An 18542-nucleotide genomic window follows, 5' to 3' on the forward strand; every position below is an offset into this window, starting at 1 on the left:
TGCATGTTCAGATTAGCCCCATCCCCATGTCTCATGGGGTTTTATATGTGATGCGTTGAGAAGGGCAAAGAATAGATCCCCTCTCTTAAGGGAAGCTTTTTTTTCTTTATAACAGATACTTTTACACACATTTCTTTCACGAGCGCCGACGCCCGCCTTTTTTGAGAGCGCACGGGTCGTCACGGTAACCGTGCGTGAGTGGGGCAGGGTGAGCTTTCTCAGACTGCGCCCGCCGAGACGGCCCGCAGATATAAAAGGAATTGGAAGTCTGTTCTGAGGAGAGAGAAATGAGAGAGAGAAGTAAGAGGAAGGAGAAGAAAGAGAGAGAAGTAAGAGGAGGGAGAAGAGAAAGAGAAAGAAAGCCAGAGAGGAGAAGAAAACGCAATAAGCGGTTGTCAGCACGCGAGGGAAGAAGCGTGCAAGTGAGCAAGCGTGCGTGTGGTGTTCGTGTGGGTGTGAGCAGCGCCGACAATGAGTGAGGCACGGGTCAGTCACTGACGGACCGTGTGGGTCACTGGACGTCACCAGTTTCCTGAAGTGCAAGGAACTGCCCGTGTCGCATCACCAGGGTCTAAACCCACGACAAACTATCTCGGTGCCCTCCCAGACGTTGACTGGCATTCAAGGCTGTTCGCGAGAGGGTGCACGTCATGGCTGGGCGCTGGCGACGGAGGTGACACGCTGCACACATTTCAGGACGTTTTTACTTCATGGCCAACTACTCTCTGTTGAGCAAGACGCCTCTTCTCCCACCCCCCCCCCGAATGATCTGTTCGGTACCCTTGACTGTGTTTAGCTGCAAGTAAATCAACCCCCGATAACCATCTGCTCTTTGTCTCTTTCTTGGCATTTTGATTGATTTTGCTTTGAAATATATTCCTTTATTTACCTCAGAAAATATCAAGTGCTTTCCATTAATTAATTTTATTATAAATAAATTATTTATTGAATTCCAACCTGTCTGTGTTTGTCCTTTCCTTCCATTGGTCTCGCATTGTCCGAACCAAGATAGACTGGGAAGTAATTATCACAGATTTGACCAAAAATAGTCGACACGCACCAGCGGTTAAAACGTTAGGCTGTCCAAATTAAAATCTCATCAATATAACATTGGTGCTTTGGCGAGGGCGCGCTCCCTGCTCAGGTAACCACGTGACCTGAATTTTAACGGCATAATTCGAAGGTGGACACTGGAACTCGTGGTTAACTGGGTGACGTTCGTGGTTTTTAAACAACCCATCTTACCACAACGTTAATTGTGAGCGGTGGCTCCAGGTCCGGCTCTTCCGAGGATAACCGGGGAATAATCCCCCTGAGTGACAAGCTGGTGTCTCGCGACTTGTGGCCGCAACAATATATATATATATATATATATATATATATATATATATATATATATATATATATATATATATATATATATATATATATATATATATACTGTACACTGAGGAGCCAAATCATGACGACCTGCCTAATCTTCTGCTGGTCCTCCGTGTGCCGCCAAAACAGTGCCGATCTGCCGAGGCATGGATTCTCCGAGACCCCTGAAGGTGTCCTGTGGTATCTGACATTAAAACATGAGCAGGAAATCCTTCAAGTCCTGTAAGTTGCGAGGTGGAGCTGCAGTGGATCGGACTTGTCGGTCTAGCACATTCCACAGATGCTCAATCGAATTGAGATCTGGAGAATTTGGAGGTCAGGGCAACACCGTGAACACTTCATCATGTTCCTCAAACCATCCCCGGACAATGTGTGCAGTGTGGCAGGGCACATTATCCTGCTGAAAGAGGCCACTGCCATCAGGGAATACCATTGCCATGAAGGGGTGTTCCTGGTCTGCAACGATGTTTAGTGAGGTGACATGTGTCAAATTGACGTCCACATGAATGGGCGGACCCAGGGTTTCGGGAGCACCCCACAAGCCTTGCCGTTTCGGAGTTGCTCTGACCCAGTCGTCTGGCCAGAATAATTTGGCCCTTGTCAAAGTCGCTCAGGTCTTTACTCCTGTCCATTTCTCCTGCATGGAACATATCACTTCAACAACTGACTGTTCACTTGCTTCCTAATATAGTTCTGGATTTGGAAGCCTTTTGCACACAGACAGTCAGCAGCCCCCGCAGTTCAGTTATTTGGATAAATATGTGTTTGTAATCATGGTCCCATCCTTCTGTCGAATGGGTTAATTTCTTGTGTGCGCTGCGGGTTTCTTTTCTCGTCAGGTTTTTTACATCTCCAATAACTCCTTCGTTCATCGCACCATCGCCCATGTGCAACGTGTCACGTGCAGGGGTGAGGTTCCCTCCTCCCACCGGACCTCCTCCAATCAGGAGGCTCATCTCCTCAGCTCCGACTCCGCCATTCGTCCAATCAGGAAGCGAGTAGCGAGGGGACGCAATCCCTCGGAGATCGTGAAAGAGAAGAGCAGAGTGGTCGTCAAGAAGAGAGTAGAGAAGTCATCGTGGCCATTGCTCTTGGTGTGCGTCGTTAGAGTCATTGTCGCCATTGCTCTTGGTGTGCGTCATTGGGGTCGGCTTCGTCAGCGGTTGTGGCCTGCGGTCTTTTGCGGGGCTCCTCGTGGTGGTGGTGGATGAGCAGCCAGGATCGTGGGCTCGAGTCCCACCGTGGTGGGTTGGAGTCCGGTTGAGCGCACGAGGCGGACAGGTACTCGGCCAGACCTTGACTCCCCAGCTGACCTATCCTCCTCGGCTGGAGGGTCCAATAAAGATCCGACGGGTCCATTTCTTTTGTGTGTGTGTGTGTGTGTGTGTGTGTGTGTGTGTGTGTGTGTGTGTGTGTGTGTGTGTGTGTGTGTGTGTGTGTGTGTGTGTGTGTGTGTGTGTGTGTGTGTGTGTGTGTGTGTGTGTGTGTCCGTGGGCCCCGTCCTTACGTAGAAATTGCTCAGTGTTTGTTTGTATATAAATTGCATTTCTCATATTCGGTTTTAACTCTGCTCTTTGTGCTCCCCTGCCCCATTATAAATAAACCCCCAATTGTTCAATGTGCCAGCTCGTTGTTGTGCCTTCCCCTGTACGTGACACGTTGCATGTGGGCAATGGTGCGAAGAACGAAGGAGTTATTGGAGATGTAAAAAAATCTGACGAGAAAAGAAACCCGCAGCGCACACAGGAAATTAACCCATGAGACAGAAGGACGGGACCCTGATTATGAACACATATTTATCGGAAAAACTGAACTGTGGGGGCTGCTGACTGTCTGTGTACAAAAGGCTTCCAAATCCGTAACAATATATCCCTCCCCTTGACAGGTGCCTTTGTAACAAGTTCATCAATGTCATTCACTTCACCTGTCAGTGGTCATAATGTTTTGGCTCATCAGTGTGTGAACACACACACACACACACACACACACACACACACACACACACACACACACACACACACACACACACACGCATATTGTTGTGGGCTGGGGTCGGGTGAGAAGACCACCACGGGGGAAGTGAACTCGGCTCCCACCAGACTCCCCGGAATTGTAGGCCATCGCACACGGCTAATTCTGTGACACGGTGAGTCGCTAACTGACCATGAATGCCAAAAACTTAACCGCGTGACCTTGGGTCCTCCCATCTATGGGTTAACGGGGTGACCTAATTAATCACCAAATTAATTGAATTAACCTGATCAATTAAATTAAAAGCCTGGTGTTGGCTTTATGGTTTGGGTGGTGGGCTTTGGATCCTCAGATCCTGAGTTCCAATCTCACTCAGCTGTTGAATTACTACCAGGTGGGGTTAACTCAACCAGTCATACCTTCTGAGGTCAGTAAATGATAATATTTGGGAATATTAAGATCTCTGACCTTAATTTGGCAGATGATGAAGTCATCTTTGTGGAGACTTTAGATATCTTTTGGGGGCCCTCGAATTGCTGAATAAGGAGTCGGAGCCGCTGGGATTACGGGTTTCCTGCGTCAAAACTAAGATCCAGGCTTTCAATGACATGTTGGATGCTGCTGTCCTGTCTGTGCATGTTTGTGGTGAGGATGTTGAGGTCGTGGAGAGATTCACTTACCTTGGCAGTGATATTCATGTCTCTGTTGGCTGTGAGTCAGAGGTCAATGGACGTTTGTATCGGGCCTGGGGAGTCATGGATTGATTGGATCATGGGGTGTGGCGCTGCCGGGACCTGTGCGGGAGTACGAAAGTCCGAGTTTTCAGGTCCTTGGTGCTTCCAGTCTTGCTCTATGGATGTGAGACTTGAATTCTGAACAGGGATCTGAGATGGAGACAATTCCTTTGGTACCAGGTCTCTTCGGAGAATCCTTGGCTATCGCTGGTCGGACCTTGTTTCCAACGAGCGGTTGCTGAGACTCAAATGAGATTTGTAACCTGCATAGTCCGTGAGCATCAGCTGTAGCTGTATGGACATGTGGCTCGTTTTCCTGACGCTGATCCTGCTCACCAGATTCTCTCAGTGAGGGAGTCTCGTGAGTGGAGGAGGCCAATGGGCTGACCAGGTGCCTCGTGGTTGCAGCAGGTTGATCGGAATCTCAAGGAAATGGGGATGGGCCTGGCATATGCCTGGGGATGGCCAGACGGAGGCCCCTGCAGTACCAGCGGAAAGTGGACGCTGCAACGCGCTACTCCAGGGCATGCTCCCACACCTGACCTTACCTGAATTGCAAAAGCCTGTGTCTTGCTTCATGGGGGACAGGCTAATAAGAAAGTTGGAAAATCCCAAATCAATATCCAGCGTCATGACAGGAAGGCATCCTCAGAATTATCCCATCGGTAACCCCTTAATAATTTGCTCCTCAATCAGCAGCAAAGTGAGAAATTCTCCAAATATCTAAATCACAATATCGAACCGAATACTCCGATTAGGATGTGTTGATAAAGGAAACATTGAACATTTAAATAAATATTCAGGGACGGAGTGAATCGGTCCCAGTAAAGTAAGACGGTGCTCGTACAAAGAAAAGGGACCCGTGGAGGTTAATAACTCATACTTACCTGACAGGGGAAACACCATGATCAACAAGGTGGTGTTCTCAGGGTGAGACCGACCCATTGCACACCGGGTGGGTTGACCCTTGCGATTTCCCCAAATGTGGGAAACTCGACTGTACAATTTGTGGTAGTGGGGGACTGCGTTCGCGCTGTCCCCTGTTCTTTAAAATAAAAACAGATGGATTATTGGATGGAGTTGTTGTCATGAAAAGCTGAGTATGTAGTTGTTCGGCCTTTGTTGTTGAAAGACTGTCGCAGTTTTTTCGAAATGGCTTTCTGCCACGAGGGATGTGCAGAACACTTTCGGTGTGTTCAGTCACAAAGTTTCTTGTGGAACGCTCGCCAAGTGGCTTAAGCATTCGAGTAATCACTCCAACGAAACCGTTAAGCTCTCTGCTTGGTGAATGAACACAACCCTGATAACAAGTTTGCAAGTGACGTAAATATCTGCGTCACCGATGGTGGATGGAGGTTATGTGTTCACCTTTGTCTGTCTGGGAGTTGGATATCTTGAAAGGTGATGGATGGATTCCGACAAAACTCGGTGGACAGGTTGGGAGTGTGAAAAGGATTAACTGATTCGGTTTTGGTGAAGATCCGGATCGGGATTCGAGAGTTTCAAATGTTTCTTCACCATTGAGATGGAAGAAGCAAAAACGATGCAACAGGCCAACATAGGACGAGATCTCAAAAAGTTATGGATGGATTCGGACCAAACTTCGGTGGATGACTTGGTTCGGTGCCAAGAACAAGTCGTTTCGATTTTGAAGTTCGGGATTCAGATCCAGATTATCAGTGGACTACAAAAGGTAACATGTTCACCGTGGCGGAGGTACGTGCTGCAGCGAGTGCTGTTTTAGTTTGTCATGTTATCATCATATCCGTCGGTCTAGTTTATGGGATGTGCTGAAATCAAATTGCATTTACTTTACCCGGAATGTGTACAGTTACCTGGTATATTTTGCTGTGTTCAGCTTCCAAGCAGCTTGCTTTTGCTTGCCAAGCCAGCCGTTCCTTATCAACTGTTTTGTTGGAGTAGTTGGTGAGTTTGTGCCACTTGTTGAGCACTCTCCAAGAAACTTGGTAATTGAACACACCCTTGGATTAAGTGGACCAGAAATATACACACACACACACACACACACACACACACACACACACACACACACACACACACACACACACACACACACACACACACACACACACACACAAACACGCACACGCACACGCAAACACTCACTCACAGGCACACATACACAGAGACACACACAGACAAGAAATGGATGTTGGCAAGCTCAAGGATGACAGGGACGCTGAGGAGTTTGCGAACAAGCTGAGTGGAGATTTGGGGGGTCTGGGTGCTTTGGGAGATCCTGAAGAGTTGTGGAGTGCCTTCAAGACCACCGTCCTTGATGTTGCCAGAAGATGTCTGAGAACTCACCGTCGGCAAAGAAGAATTTTCTCTCTCCAGCGACACTGGAAAACATTGAGGAGAGTCGCAGGGCCAGGCTGAATGGCAGAGCAGAGCTGTTCAGGGAGCTGAGGTGTAAAACTGTACGTACACTAAGGGTGGACAAGTAGGCCCATGTGCGAGGAATCTGTGAGGGTGGAGAGCATCACCTGTGCTCAAGTGATTCCCGTCCTGCTTAGAGGGGAATTCGCGCATTGCGTTCATCCAAGTCCATCCCTCGGTATACTGCAGTTTGAGCAGAGGGTTGTAGGCTCTTGACAGAGGAGTCTGAAGTGAAGGCCCGCTGGGCCTGTAACTTTGAGGGGTTGGACCAGGCTGATCCCCCAGCTGTCGAGTTGGACGTCAAGGGTGTTACAATAACTGTTACTGACCTTCCAATCAACTGTGGTACACCATCACTTGTGGAAACGCAGGATGTGGTGAACCGGTTGAAATGGCGTAAAGCTCCAGGGATCTTTGGCATCCATGCTGAATTTATCAAAGCTGGTGGTAATGCACTCGTGTTGCTGCATGCAGTTGTGTGCTCTGCCTGGAACACAGGCATCATCCCAACTGACTGGAAGAGGGGCCTTGCTGTCCCTCTCTGGAAAGGGAAGGGTGATCGCCAAGACTGCAACAACAACCTCGGGGTGACGCTGCTCTCAGTGCCATGAAGGTCTTTCCTCAGATAATTATTCATAGGGTTCGCCACCATCTGCTTGAGCACCAGCGTCCAGAGCAGTCAGGCTCCACACCACAGAGGTTAACGATTGAGCATGTCCTTTCTCTTCGGGTCCTCACCAAACGCAGACGAGAGTTTCAGCAGGGGCTGGTTACAGCTTATGTTGATCTCTGTAAAGTATTTCATTCAGTGAACCGGGATGCCCTCTGGAGGATTCTTGGTCTTCGTGGGGAGCCACCAAAATTGATCGATCTGATGTCTGAACTGTACTCTGGTTCTGAGAGTGCTGCGAGAAGTGGTGGTACCATCTCTGACTTATTTCCAGTTGTTACTGGAGTTCCGTTGGGGGTGTGTACTGGCCCCCACACATTTCAGCACTTGTATGGACTGGATTCTGGGGAGGATGTCAGGGAGATCAAGCTGCGGTGCATCGTTGGGAATATTAAGATCTCTGACTTTGATTTCGTAGATGATGCAGTCGTCTTTGTGGACACTTTAGATAACCTTTTGGGGGCACTCGAGGTGCTGAATGAGGAATCGGAGCCGCTGGGATTACGGGTTTCCTGGGTCAAAGCTAAAATCCAGGCTTTCAATGGCATCTTGGATGCTGCTGTCCTGTCTGTGCTGTTTGTGATGAGGATGTTGAGGTCGTGGAGAGATTCACTTACCTTGGCAGAGATATTCATGTCTCCGCTGGCTGTGAGTCAGAGGTCAACAGACGTCTGTGTCGGGCCTGGGGACTCATGGATTCACTGGATCATGGGGTGTGCCGCTGCCGATACCTGTGCGGGAGGATGAAAGTCCCAGTCTTCAGGTCCTTGATACTTCCAGTCTTGCTCTATGGATGCGAGACTTGGATTCTGACCAAGGATCTGAGACGGAGACTTAATTCCTTTGGTACCAGGTCTCTTCGGAAATCCTTGGCTATTGCTGCTCGGATTTTGTGTCCCACGAGGGGTTGCTGAGAGAGACTCAGATGAGATTTGTTACCTGCATCGTCCATGAGCGTCAGCTGTGGCTGAATAGAAATGTGGCTCGTTTTCCTGATGCTGATCCTGGTCACCAGATTCTCTCAGCGAGGGAGTCTCATGAGTGGAGGAGGCCAATGGGCCGACCACGTGCCTCGTGGTTGCAGCAGGTTGATCGACATCTCAAGGAAAATGGGGATGGGCCAGGCATCTGCCTGGGGGATGGCCAGACGGAGGCCCCTGAAGTACCGGCGGAAAGTGGACGCAGCGACGCGCTACTCCGGTGCATGCTCCCACACCTGACCTGACCTGAATTGCAAAAACCTGTGTCTTGATTCACTCGGAACAGGCTAATCAGAAAGTGGGAAAATCCCAAATCAATATCCAGCGTCATGACAGGAAGGCATCCTTGGAATTATCCCATCGGTAACCCGTTAATAATTTGCTCCTCAATCAACAGCAAAGTGAGAAATTCTCCAAATATCTAAATCACAATATCGAACCGAATACTCCGATTAGGGTGTGTTGATGAAGAAAACATTAAACATTTCAATAAATATTCAGGGACGGAGTGAATCAGTCCCGCTGAAGTAAGACGGTGGTCGTACTAAGAAAAGGGACCCGTGGAGGTTAATAACTCATACTTACCTGACAGGGGAAACACCATGATCAACAAGGTGGTGTTCTCAGGGTGAGGCCGACCCATTGCACACCGGGTGGGTTGACCCTTGCGATTTCCCCAAATGTGGGAAAGTCGACTGTACAATTTGTGGTAGTGGGGGACTGCGTTCGCGCTGTCCCCTGTTCCTTAAAATAAGAACAGACTCATTACTGGATATAGTTGTTGTTATGAAAAGCTGAGTATGTAGTTGTGATGTTGTTGTTGTTGAAAGACTGTTGCAGTTTATTCGAAATCGCTTTCTGCCACGAGGGATGTGCAGAACACTTTCGGTGTGTTCAGTCACAAAGTTTCTTGTGGGATGCTCGCCAAGTGGCTTAAGCATTCGAGCAATCACTCCAACGAAACCGTTTTGAGGGAATGACTGGCTTGGCAAGCGATAGCTTTCTGCTTGGTGAATGAACACAACCCTTATAAGTTTGCAAGAGACGTCATTATCTTCGCCACCGATGGTGGATGGAGGTTCTGTGTTCTCCCCTCTTTGTCTGTCTGGGAGCAGTATATCTTGAAAGGTTATGGATGGATTCAGACAAAATTAGGTGGAGAGGTTGCGAGTCTGAAAAGGACTAATTGGTTCGGTTTTGGTGAAGATCCGGATCCGGATTCGACAGTTTTAAATGTTTCTTCAACATTGAGATGTAAGAGGCAAAAACAGTACAATTGGCCATTATCGGACGAGATCTCAAAAGGTTATGGATGGATTCGGACAAAACAAGGTGGATGACTTGGTTAGGTAACAAGTACAAGTCGTTTCGATTTGGAACTTCTGGATTCAGATCCAGATTATCAGTGGACGACAGAAGGTAACATGTTCACCGTGGTGGAGGTGCATGCTATCGCGAGTGCTGTTTTGGTTTGTCATGTTATCATCATATCCGTCGGTCTAGTTTATGAGATGTGCTGAAATCAAATTGCATTTCCGTTTCCCAGAATATGTTCAGTTCCCTGGGGTGTTTTGCTGTGTTCAGCGACCAAGCAGCGAGCTTTCGCTTGCCAAGCCAGCCGTTCCTTATCAACGGTTTTGTTGGAGTGCTTGGTGAGTTTATGCCACTTGGCAAGCACTCTCCAAGAAACTTGGTAACTGAACACACCCTTGGATTAAGTAAACCAGAAATATATATATATATATATATATATATATATATATATATATATATATATATATATATATATATATACATATACATATATATATATATATATATATATATATATATATATATATATATATACATATATATATATATATATATATATATATATATATATACACATATATATATATATATATATATATATACACATATATATATATATATATATATACACATATATATATATATATATACATATATATATATACATATATATATATATATATATATATATATATATATATATATATATATATATATACATACATATATATATGTGCAGGGTGAGTCAAAAGTAGCGCCTGATTTCTGTTTTTTTGGCTGTCAGATTCTTTCTAGGAAGTCATGTTGTTAATAATTGTCTTGCAGTTAATTAATTTTCGGAATTTATTTATTTTTGATTTTGTTTTGCAGGTTATTGCTGCGAGTTTGGAAAGTTACTGAATTTGCACCAAATTGAGCTTCATGGCACAATTAACTGACACAATTGTGTCTACTGGGCTGTGAATAACCCAAGAGTGACAGTTGAGAAGGAGGTAAATTTACCTGGAGTGACAGTTTGGTATGGGCAGCCATATCTCCATTCGGGATAATTGGACCCTTTTTCTTTGACGGATCTGTCACTGCAGAAATTTACCTGGATATGCTGCAAACTTTCTTTTGGCCCAGGGTACAAGATCAGGACTGTTATTTCCAGCATGATGGAGCTCCACCTCATTATGGACGTTACGTTCGTCAGTGGCTTGATGAAAACTTTCCCAGAGAGTGGATCGGCCACCGCGGTCTGATCGAGTGGCTGGCACGCTCCACAGACCTTACACCTCCAGATTTCTTTCTTTGGGGGCTCATGAAAGACCTTCTTTGTCGTGAAAAGCCTCGTACCATTCAGGAATTGAAAGCTCAAATCACTGCAAAGTTTGAGGAAATTGATATCGAACTCTGCAGACGTGTGTGCCACTCTGTGCCTGCTCGGCTGCAATTGCGCATTGATCACGAGGGAGGGCACTTTGAAAATTGCAAGTTGCACAGCTTGGCACAGTTCCGTAATAATTTTTCTTGAATAAATAGTTACATAAACATGTCAATCATCTATTTCTTCCCTCTTGTACACTCTCATACAAAAGGCAAACAAACAATCAACTGACAGAAATTGGGTGCTACTTCTGACTCACCCTGTATATATGTATATATATATATATATATATATATATATATATATATGTATATAAATATGGATATGTATGGATATATTGTTGTGTGGCCGAGTTTTTGTGGCGAGCACAACCGCTCGATGGAGCAGTGGAGTCGGCTCCACCGAACATCCGGAATTCAGATCGTTACCCTCGGATAAGTCCGAAAGGCACGGGTCCCTTACAGGACCGTGGTCGCCAATACTTCGACGGCGTGGGGTCGGGTTAATTTCCCAATTTCAATATACCTAAATACCCACGCAGTCTAACTCCCGGGGAACCACACCCTCGGCCGACTCTGTATAATCCGAGTCGCAGGTAACGACTCGGATCCGTCGTCACCGAGCGGAGTTACCAGAGCCGCGCCGGACCAAATGAACAATTTTCCCTCGCTATCTCTCAATACACAGCGTAGTTTGCCAATGAAAGAAATGACAGGGAACGAGCTGGGACATCCAACAATAGGGAAATTTAATTATAATAATAATCGTGGAGGGAAGCACACAAAGAGGAGAGTTATCTGAATAAGAAATGTAATGTACAATGAGCAAAAGAAAGCACTTTCACAATTCTTCTTGAAGATGGGCACACACACACACACACACACACACACACACACACACACACACACACACACACACACACACACACACACACACACACACACACAGACACACACACACACACACACACACACACACACACACACAAAGAAATGGACCCCGTCGGGTCTTTATTGAAGGCTTCCAACTCAAGGAAAGGTGAGCTGAAGACCAGAGCCTGTGTGTGCTTGGACCTGTCCTACTCGTGTGGTCTTTGACGATCCAGCTCGGCGGGATTCGAACCCGCAACACGATGCCGCTCCAAGCACCAGGTATCGCGCTCTCCAACCAGCCATGCACCAATCGACGAAGACCAAGGAGAAGATCAGAGACGACGATAACCCAGGACCAGACGAACCAGTCAACACCAAGACCCGCGACCCCCAAGACGACAATGACTACCACGCTCCCAGCCTGGCGTTCCTTTATATTCATTTTTCCTCCGGAGTGAGAAAATCGCCGTCTGAGGCGATATCCACCCTCATTGGACGGGGCGTCATAGGAAAGTCGCTCTCTGTGGCCATCTCAACCCTCATTGGCCGGCGTGTCGTGGGAAAGTCGCCTTCTGTGGCCATCTCAACCCTCATTGGCCTGCGTGTCGTGGGAAAATCGCTCTCTGTGGACATCTCAACCCTCATTGGCCGGCGTGTCGTTGGAAAGTCGCCTTCTGTGGCGTCATTGGACAAGGGGCATGCCCCTGCCTTCCTTGGCGGAGTCCCGGTCTGAGGCGATGGAAATCTCCGCCGAAGTACGTGGCCGAACGCACGTCGGCTATGGCGTCGGTGTGCGAAGTGACGTGAAGGAGATTTGTTGTAAAAGAAACTCCGCAGGGCACACATGTAATTCCCGTTCGACACAGGTAAGGGGCCATAACTATAAACACACACTTCCCGATATAACTGTTCTGTAAGGACCTAAATATTGAGTGCTCATCTCTGCCAGATGCGTAACAATATATGTGTGTGTGTATATATATATATATATATATATATATATATATATATATATATATATATATATATATATATATATATATATATATAAAATGTAAATATATATATATATATATATATATATAAATATATATAAATATATATATATATATATATAAATATATATATATATATATATATATATATATATATATATATATATATATATATATATATATATATATATATATATATATATACATATATACATATATATATATATATATATATATATATATATATATATATATATATACACATATATGTATACACACACATACATATTGTTGCGGGCCGGAGGTCGGTTGAGAAGACCACCAGGGGGGGAAGCTAACTCCGGCCCCACCAGACTCCCCGGGTTTGTCGGCCGTCGCACACGGATAATTCCGTGATGCAGCGGGTCGCTAACCGACCATGGACACCAATAACTTAACCGTGTGACCTCGGGTCCTCCCATCTCTGGGTTCACCGGGTTACCTATTTAATCATCAAATTAATTCAATTAACCAAATTAATTAAATTAAAAGCCTGGTGTTTGGGTGGTGAGCTTTGGATCCGAAGGGCCTGAGTTCATATCCCGCTCAGCTGTTGAATTAATACCAGGTGGAGTTAACGCGACCTGTCATCCTTCCGACGTCGGCAAAATGAGTTCCAGCATGCTGATATCCTGTGTCGGAGTGACGACCCATCCAGGATTGTACCCAATAGCCAAGGAGACTGCTCAAGCAGGACCAATGCTCTGCACAGAGTATGGTCCCAATATCCTCCTCCTCCTCTCCCAATTAATCACGTGATTTATTCACCAGGAAACACGCCCTCAGTACGCCTTGTCCGAACCGGATCACTTTACCGGACCGGATGTAGCCGAGCGACACTGCCAAGGACGTTCCGGCTAAAGGAAAGGACGGTTGAGAATAAAGTCCCGGCTCAGCTCAGATTCGGACCATGCTGGATCAATGAAAGAAAAGACAAAAACGAGCTGGGAACATTTCGAATAATAATTTATTTACAAGCAGGCGAGTTAAGTGATGTGGTACAGTGAATAGTTTTATTGGTGTGTGTAATGCAGGGAATAGAAAGAAGCGTGAGGTGCGACAACAATACAGGCAGCTTACAAAAGCAGACACAGAGCAGACTTAACCCGAAATAATAATAATCTTCTACAATCTTAACTTACGAGGACAGGCACCAGGACAAACACACAGACACACACACACACACACACACACACACACACACACACACACACACACACACACACACACACACACACACACACACACACACACACAAACGTAATTGCAAAATTATTGCCAGGTCAGATCTGTGACTTGCTGCAGGTATCATGTAAACCTGGAACTAACCTGGTCCATGGTCGGGTTGTCGGTGACTAAACCGTATCCCCAACCAGGTTTTCTGGTGAGGAGGGTGTTTGGATCTGGACATCCAGCAAGATCAAAAACAAAACCTGTCAAAGGGCGAAGGAGCTCCTTCTGAGCCAACGGACATCCATATCTAGTGCCCAACTGTGTCTGCGGACGTCCTCCTGCAGTTGGGTTACTCCTTCTTAGGAGGTTGGTGGCAGGATTTGCACTCCAGCCACTGTAAAACGGTTCATTCCGCAAAACATTCGAAAAGCATTTTAAAAAATCTGAAAACCCACTCCATGGGAGTGCAGCTTCCCTTCGCAGGGCAGCTCACCGCATGACAGGATTGGGGCAAAGCCTTCGGGACCCCCCAATCTTTGATGATCGGAGAGAAACCACGGGGTAACATTCCCGGGGTCAGATTGTGAGACAGTGTATCGGAGTGGTGCCGAGGTGTCCTCCACCAGACGGCGGTCTCCTTGGGTTAACCTGAGGCGGTCCCTTCTGGTGGGTGCCTGAAATGTCCTATCCCTAAGACCGGATGATCACCTGTCTCTGTTATCATCTGAGCTCAAGCATTTGGACATCGGTATTGCAGCACTCTTCTGTGAGGTTCGGAGACCGGATTGCGGCGAGATCATGGGGGGTGTTTACACCAACGATTGGTCTGGTCGCTCTGATGATTACCATGCCTAAGGAGTTGCTGTAGCTGTGTCCAATAAGCTGACTCCAATGATAATTGAGGTAGCACCGGTCAACGAGCATATTATGAGACGAAGGATTCGTTATTCCTTGGGTGTCATTTCTCTGGTCTCTGTTTATGCTCCAACTGAGGTGAGTGATCTCACCGTGAAGGACACATTCTACTCCACACTCGAGTCTGTGGTTGATCAGTGCCCCAGGCGAGATACTCTTCTCATCTTGGGGGGATTTCAATGCATCGACTGGAACTGAGAAGGATGGTTGTGAGACATGTGTTGGTCCCCATGGGTCTGGAACTGTGAACCTGAATCCCACTACGTTCCTTGACTTTGCAAGAAGTCATGGACTTAGGGTGGCTGGTTCATGGTTTCAGCACCCACAGGCTCCTCGCTGGACTTGGTATTTCAACGCTGGCGGTGTGCCAAAGGAGATTCACCAAGTGCTCGTTGATGGTCGCTGGAGGATGATCCAGAACTGCAGGGTCTACGGGAGTGCTCATTTCCTTAATACTGACCAGCGGCTTATTGGAGCAACTCTCAAGTTGCACCTTAAATCCAGGAGAATGGTACCATCTCAGCCGAGGCTGGATGTTGGCAAGCTCAAGAATGAGAGGGTAGCTGAGGAGTGTGCGAACAAGCTGAGTGGAGATTTGGGGGGTCTGGCTGCTTTGCGAGGTCCTGAAGAGTTGTGGAGTACCTTCAAGACCACCGTCCTTGATGTTGCCGGTGAATGTTTTGGAACTCACTTAGATGTTTCACTTACATGGGAATTCGCGCATTGTGTTCCTCCAAGCCCGTCCCTCTGTGTATTGCAGTTCGAGCAGAGGGTGGTGGGCTCTTGGCAGAGGAGTCCGAAGTGAAGGCCCGCTGGGCCGGTTACATTTGAGCGGTTGTACAAGGCGGATCCACCAGCTGTCGAGTTGGACGTCAGTGGTGGTACAATCACTGTTGCTGAACCTCCAAACATCTGTGGTCCACCTTAATTTGTGGAAAACACAGGCTGCGGTGAATTGGTTGAAATGGGGTAAAGCTCCAGGGATCTGTGGCATTCATGCTGAACTTCTCAAGGCTTGTGGTAATGCACTCGTGTCAATGCATGCAGTTCTGTGCTCTGCATGGAACACAGGCATCATCCCAACTGACTGGAAGAGGGGCCTTGTTGTCCCTCTCTGGAAAGGGAAGGGTTATCGACAGCACTGCAACAACCACCGAGGCGTGACGCTGCTCTCAGTGCCGGGCAAGGTCTTTGCTCAGATAATTCTTGATCGGGTTCGTCACCATCTGCTTGAGCACCAGCATCCAGAGCAGTCAGGCTTTACACCAAAGAGGTCAACGATTGACTGTATCCTTGCTCTTCAGGTGCTCACCGAACGCAGGCGAGAGTTTCGCAAGGGGCTGCTTGCAGCTTATGTTGATCTCTGGAAAGCATTTGATTCAGTGAATCTGGATTTGTGGTCTTCGTGGGTGCCATCAAAACTGATCGATCTGATGTCTGATCTCTACTCTGCTACTGAGAGTGCTGTGAGATGTGGTGGTACCATCTCTGACTTATTTTCAGTTGTTACTGGAGTTCGTCAGGGGTGTGTACTGGCCCCCACAATTTTCAGCACTTGTATGGACTGGATTCTGAGGAGGATGTTGGAGAGATTAAGCTGCGGTGCATCATTTGGGAATTTCAAGATCCCTGACCTTCATTTCGCAGATGAAGCAGTCATCTTTGCGCAGACTTTAGATATCCTTTTGGGGGCCCTCGAGGTGCTGAATGAGGAGAAGCAGCCGCTGGGATTACGGGTTTCCTGGGTCAAAACTAAGATCCAGGCTTTCAATGACATCTGGGATGCTGATATCCTGTCTGTGCTTGTTTGTGGTGAGGATGTTGAGGTCGTGGAGAGATTCACTTACCTTGGCAGTGATATTCATGTCTCTGCTGGCTGTGAATCAGAGGTCAATAGATGTCTGGGTCGGGCCTGGGGAGTCATGGATTCACTGGATCATGGGGTGTGGTGCTGCCGGTACCTGTGCGGGAGGACGAAAGCCCTCTTCTTCAGGTCCTTGATGCTTCCAGTCTTGCTCTATGGATGTGAGACTTGGATTCTGACCATGGATCTGAGACAGAGGCTTAATTCCTTTGGTACCAGGTCTCTTCGGAGAATCTTTGGCTATCGCTGGTCGGACTTTGTCTCCAACGAACGGTTGCTGAGAGAGACTCAAATGAAATTTGTTACCTGCATAGTCCATGAGCGTCAGCTTTGGCTGAATGGACATGTGGCTCGTTTTCCTGATGCTGATCCTGCTCACCAGATTCTCTCAGCGAGGGAGTCTCGTTAGTGGAGGAGGCCAATGGGGCGACCACGTGCCTCGTGGTTACAGCAGGTTCATCGGCATCTCAAGAAGATGGGGATGGTCCAGGCACCTGCTTGGGGGATGGCCAGACGGAGGCCCCTGGAGTCCCGGCGGAAAGTGGATGCAGCGACGCGCTGCTCGGGTGCATGCTCCCATACCTGCTCTGACCTGAATTGCAAAACCCTGTGTCTTGCTTCACGAGGGACAGGCTAATAAGCAAGTCAGAAAATTCCAAATCAATATCCAGCGTCATGACGTCATGAGTTGTAACAGAACTCAGCGTCATGACAGGAAGACATCCTCAGAATTATCCCATCGGTAAAACGTTTATAATTTGCTCCTCAATCAGCAGCAAAGTGAGAAATTCTCCAAATATCTAAATCACAATATCGAACCGAATACTCCGATCAGGATGTGTTGATGAAGAAAACATTAAACATTTAAATAAATATTCAGGGATGGAGTTAATCGGTCCCGGTAAAGTAAGACGGTGCTCGAAATAAGAAAAGGGAGCCCGTGGAGGGTAATAGCTCATACTTACCTGACAGGAGAAAAACTATGATCAACAAGGTGGTGTTCTCAGGGTGAGACCGACCCATTGCACACCGGGTGGGTTGACCCTTGCGATTTCCCCAAATGTGGGAAACTCGACTGTACAATTTGTGGTAGTGGGGGACTGCGTTCGCGCTGTCCCCTGTTCTTTAAAATAAAAACAGACGGATTACTTGATGTTGTTATTATGAAAAGCTGAGTCTTTTGTTGTGATGTTGTTAAAAGACTGTTGCAGTTTTTTCGAAATCGCTTTCTGCTCCGAAGGACGTGCAGAACATTTTGTGTGCGCTTCGTCACAAAGTTTCTTGTGGGACGCTCGCCAAGTGGCTCAAGCCATCGATCAATCACTCCAACGAAACCGTTTAGAGGGAACGGCTGGCCTGGCAAGCGATAGCTCTCTGCTTGCTGAATGAACAACCCTGAGAACAAGTTTGCAAGAGACGTCATTATCTTCGCCACCGATGGTGGATGGAGGTTGCGTGTTCACCCCTCTTTGTGTGTCTCGGAACAGGAGATCTTGAAAGGTTATGGATGGATTCCGACAAAACTCGGTGGACAGGTTGGGTGTGAAAAGGATTAACTGATTCGGTTTTGGTGAAGATCCGGATCCGGATTCGAGAGTTTCTAATGTTTCTTCACCATCGAGATGGAAGAGGCAAAAACGGTACAATAGGCCAACATAGGACGAGATCTCAAAAAGTTATGGATGGATTCGGACAAAACTCGGTGGATGACTTGGTTGCGTAACAAGAACAAGTCGTTTCGATTTGGAACTTCTGGATTCAGATCCAGATTATCAGTGGACTACAAAAGGTAACATGTTCACCGTGGCGGAGGTACGTGCTATAGCGAATGGTGTTTTCGTTTGTCATGTTATCATCATATCC

At 47.0% G+C, this 18542-nt stretch overlaps 1 protein-coding gene and 3 non-coding genes across 6 annotated transcripts in view; all 4 read left to right on the forward strand.

Moving 5' to 3' along the window:
• LOC147024007 (5-hydroxytryptamine receptor 3A-like) overlaps nt 1–18542 on the forward strand; it is a 132274-nt gene that overhangs the window by 68901 nt on the left and 44831 nt on the right. Inside the window, exon 1 of one of the 3 annotated variants that reach the window (XM_085890154.1) lies at nt 2372–2664. The exons of 1 other annotated variant lie outside the window; for it this stretch is intronic. Coding sequence is in view for 1 of the 2 variants with exons in the window: in XM_085890153.1 (XP_085746279.1) it covers nt 18117–18129 (13 nt within the window). In the remaining variant the exon portion in view is untranslated. Of the gene's footprint in view, nt 1–2371; nt 2665–17978; nt 18130–18542 lie in introns of those variants that run through there. One more of the 3 variants, XM_085890153.1, reaches the window with a different exon arrangement.
• LOC147024016 (U1 spliceosomal RNA) lies at nt 4968–5131 on the forward strand. Its single transcript, XR_015060555.1, has one exon. It is a non-coding gene; the product is annotated as a U1 spliceosomal RNA (small nuclear RNA).
• LOC147024017 (U1 spliceosomal RNA) lies at nt 8716–8879 on the forward strand. The gene has a single exon (XR_015060559.1). It is a non-coding gene; the product is annotated as a U1 spliceosomal RNA (small nuclear RNA).
• Nucleotides 17637–17800, forward strand: LOC147024018 (U1 spliceosomal RNA). Its single transcript, XR_015060557.1, has one exon. It is a non-coding gene; the product is annotated as a U1 spliceosomal RNA (small nuclear RNA).

This window comes from Eptatretus burgeri, chromosome 7 (assembly GCF_056783735.1).
Source record: "Eptatretus burgeri isolate ZD-2024b chromosome 7, Ebu_testis_v1, whole genome shotgun sequence".
Taxonomy (NCBI): Eukaryota; Metazoa; Chordata; class Myxini; order Myxiniformes; family Myxinidae; genus Eptatretus; species Eptatretus burgeri.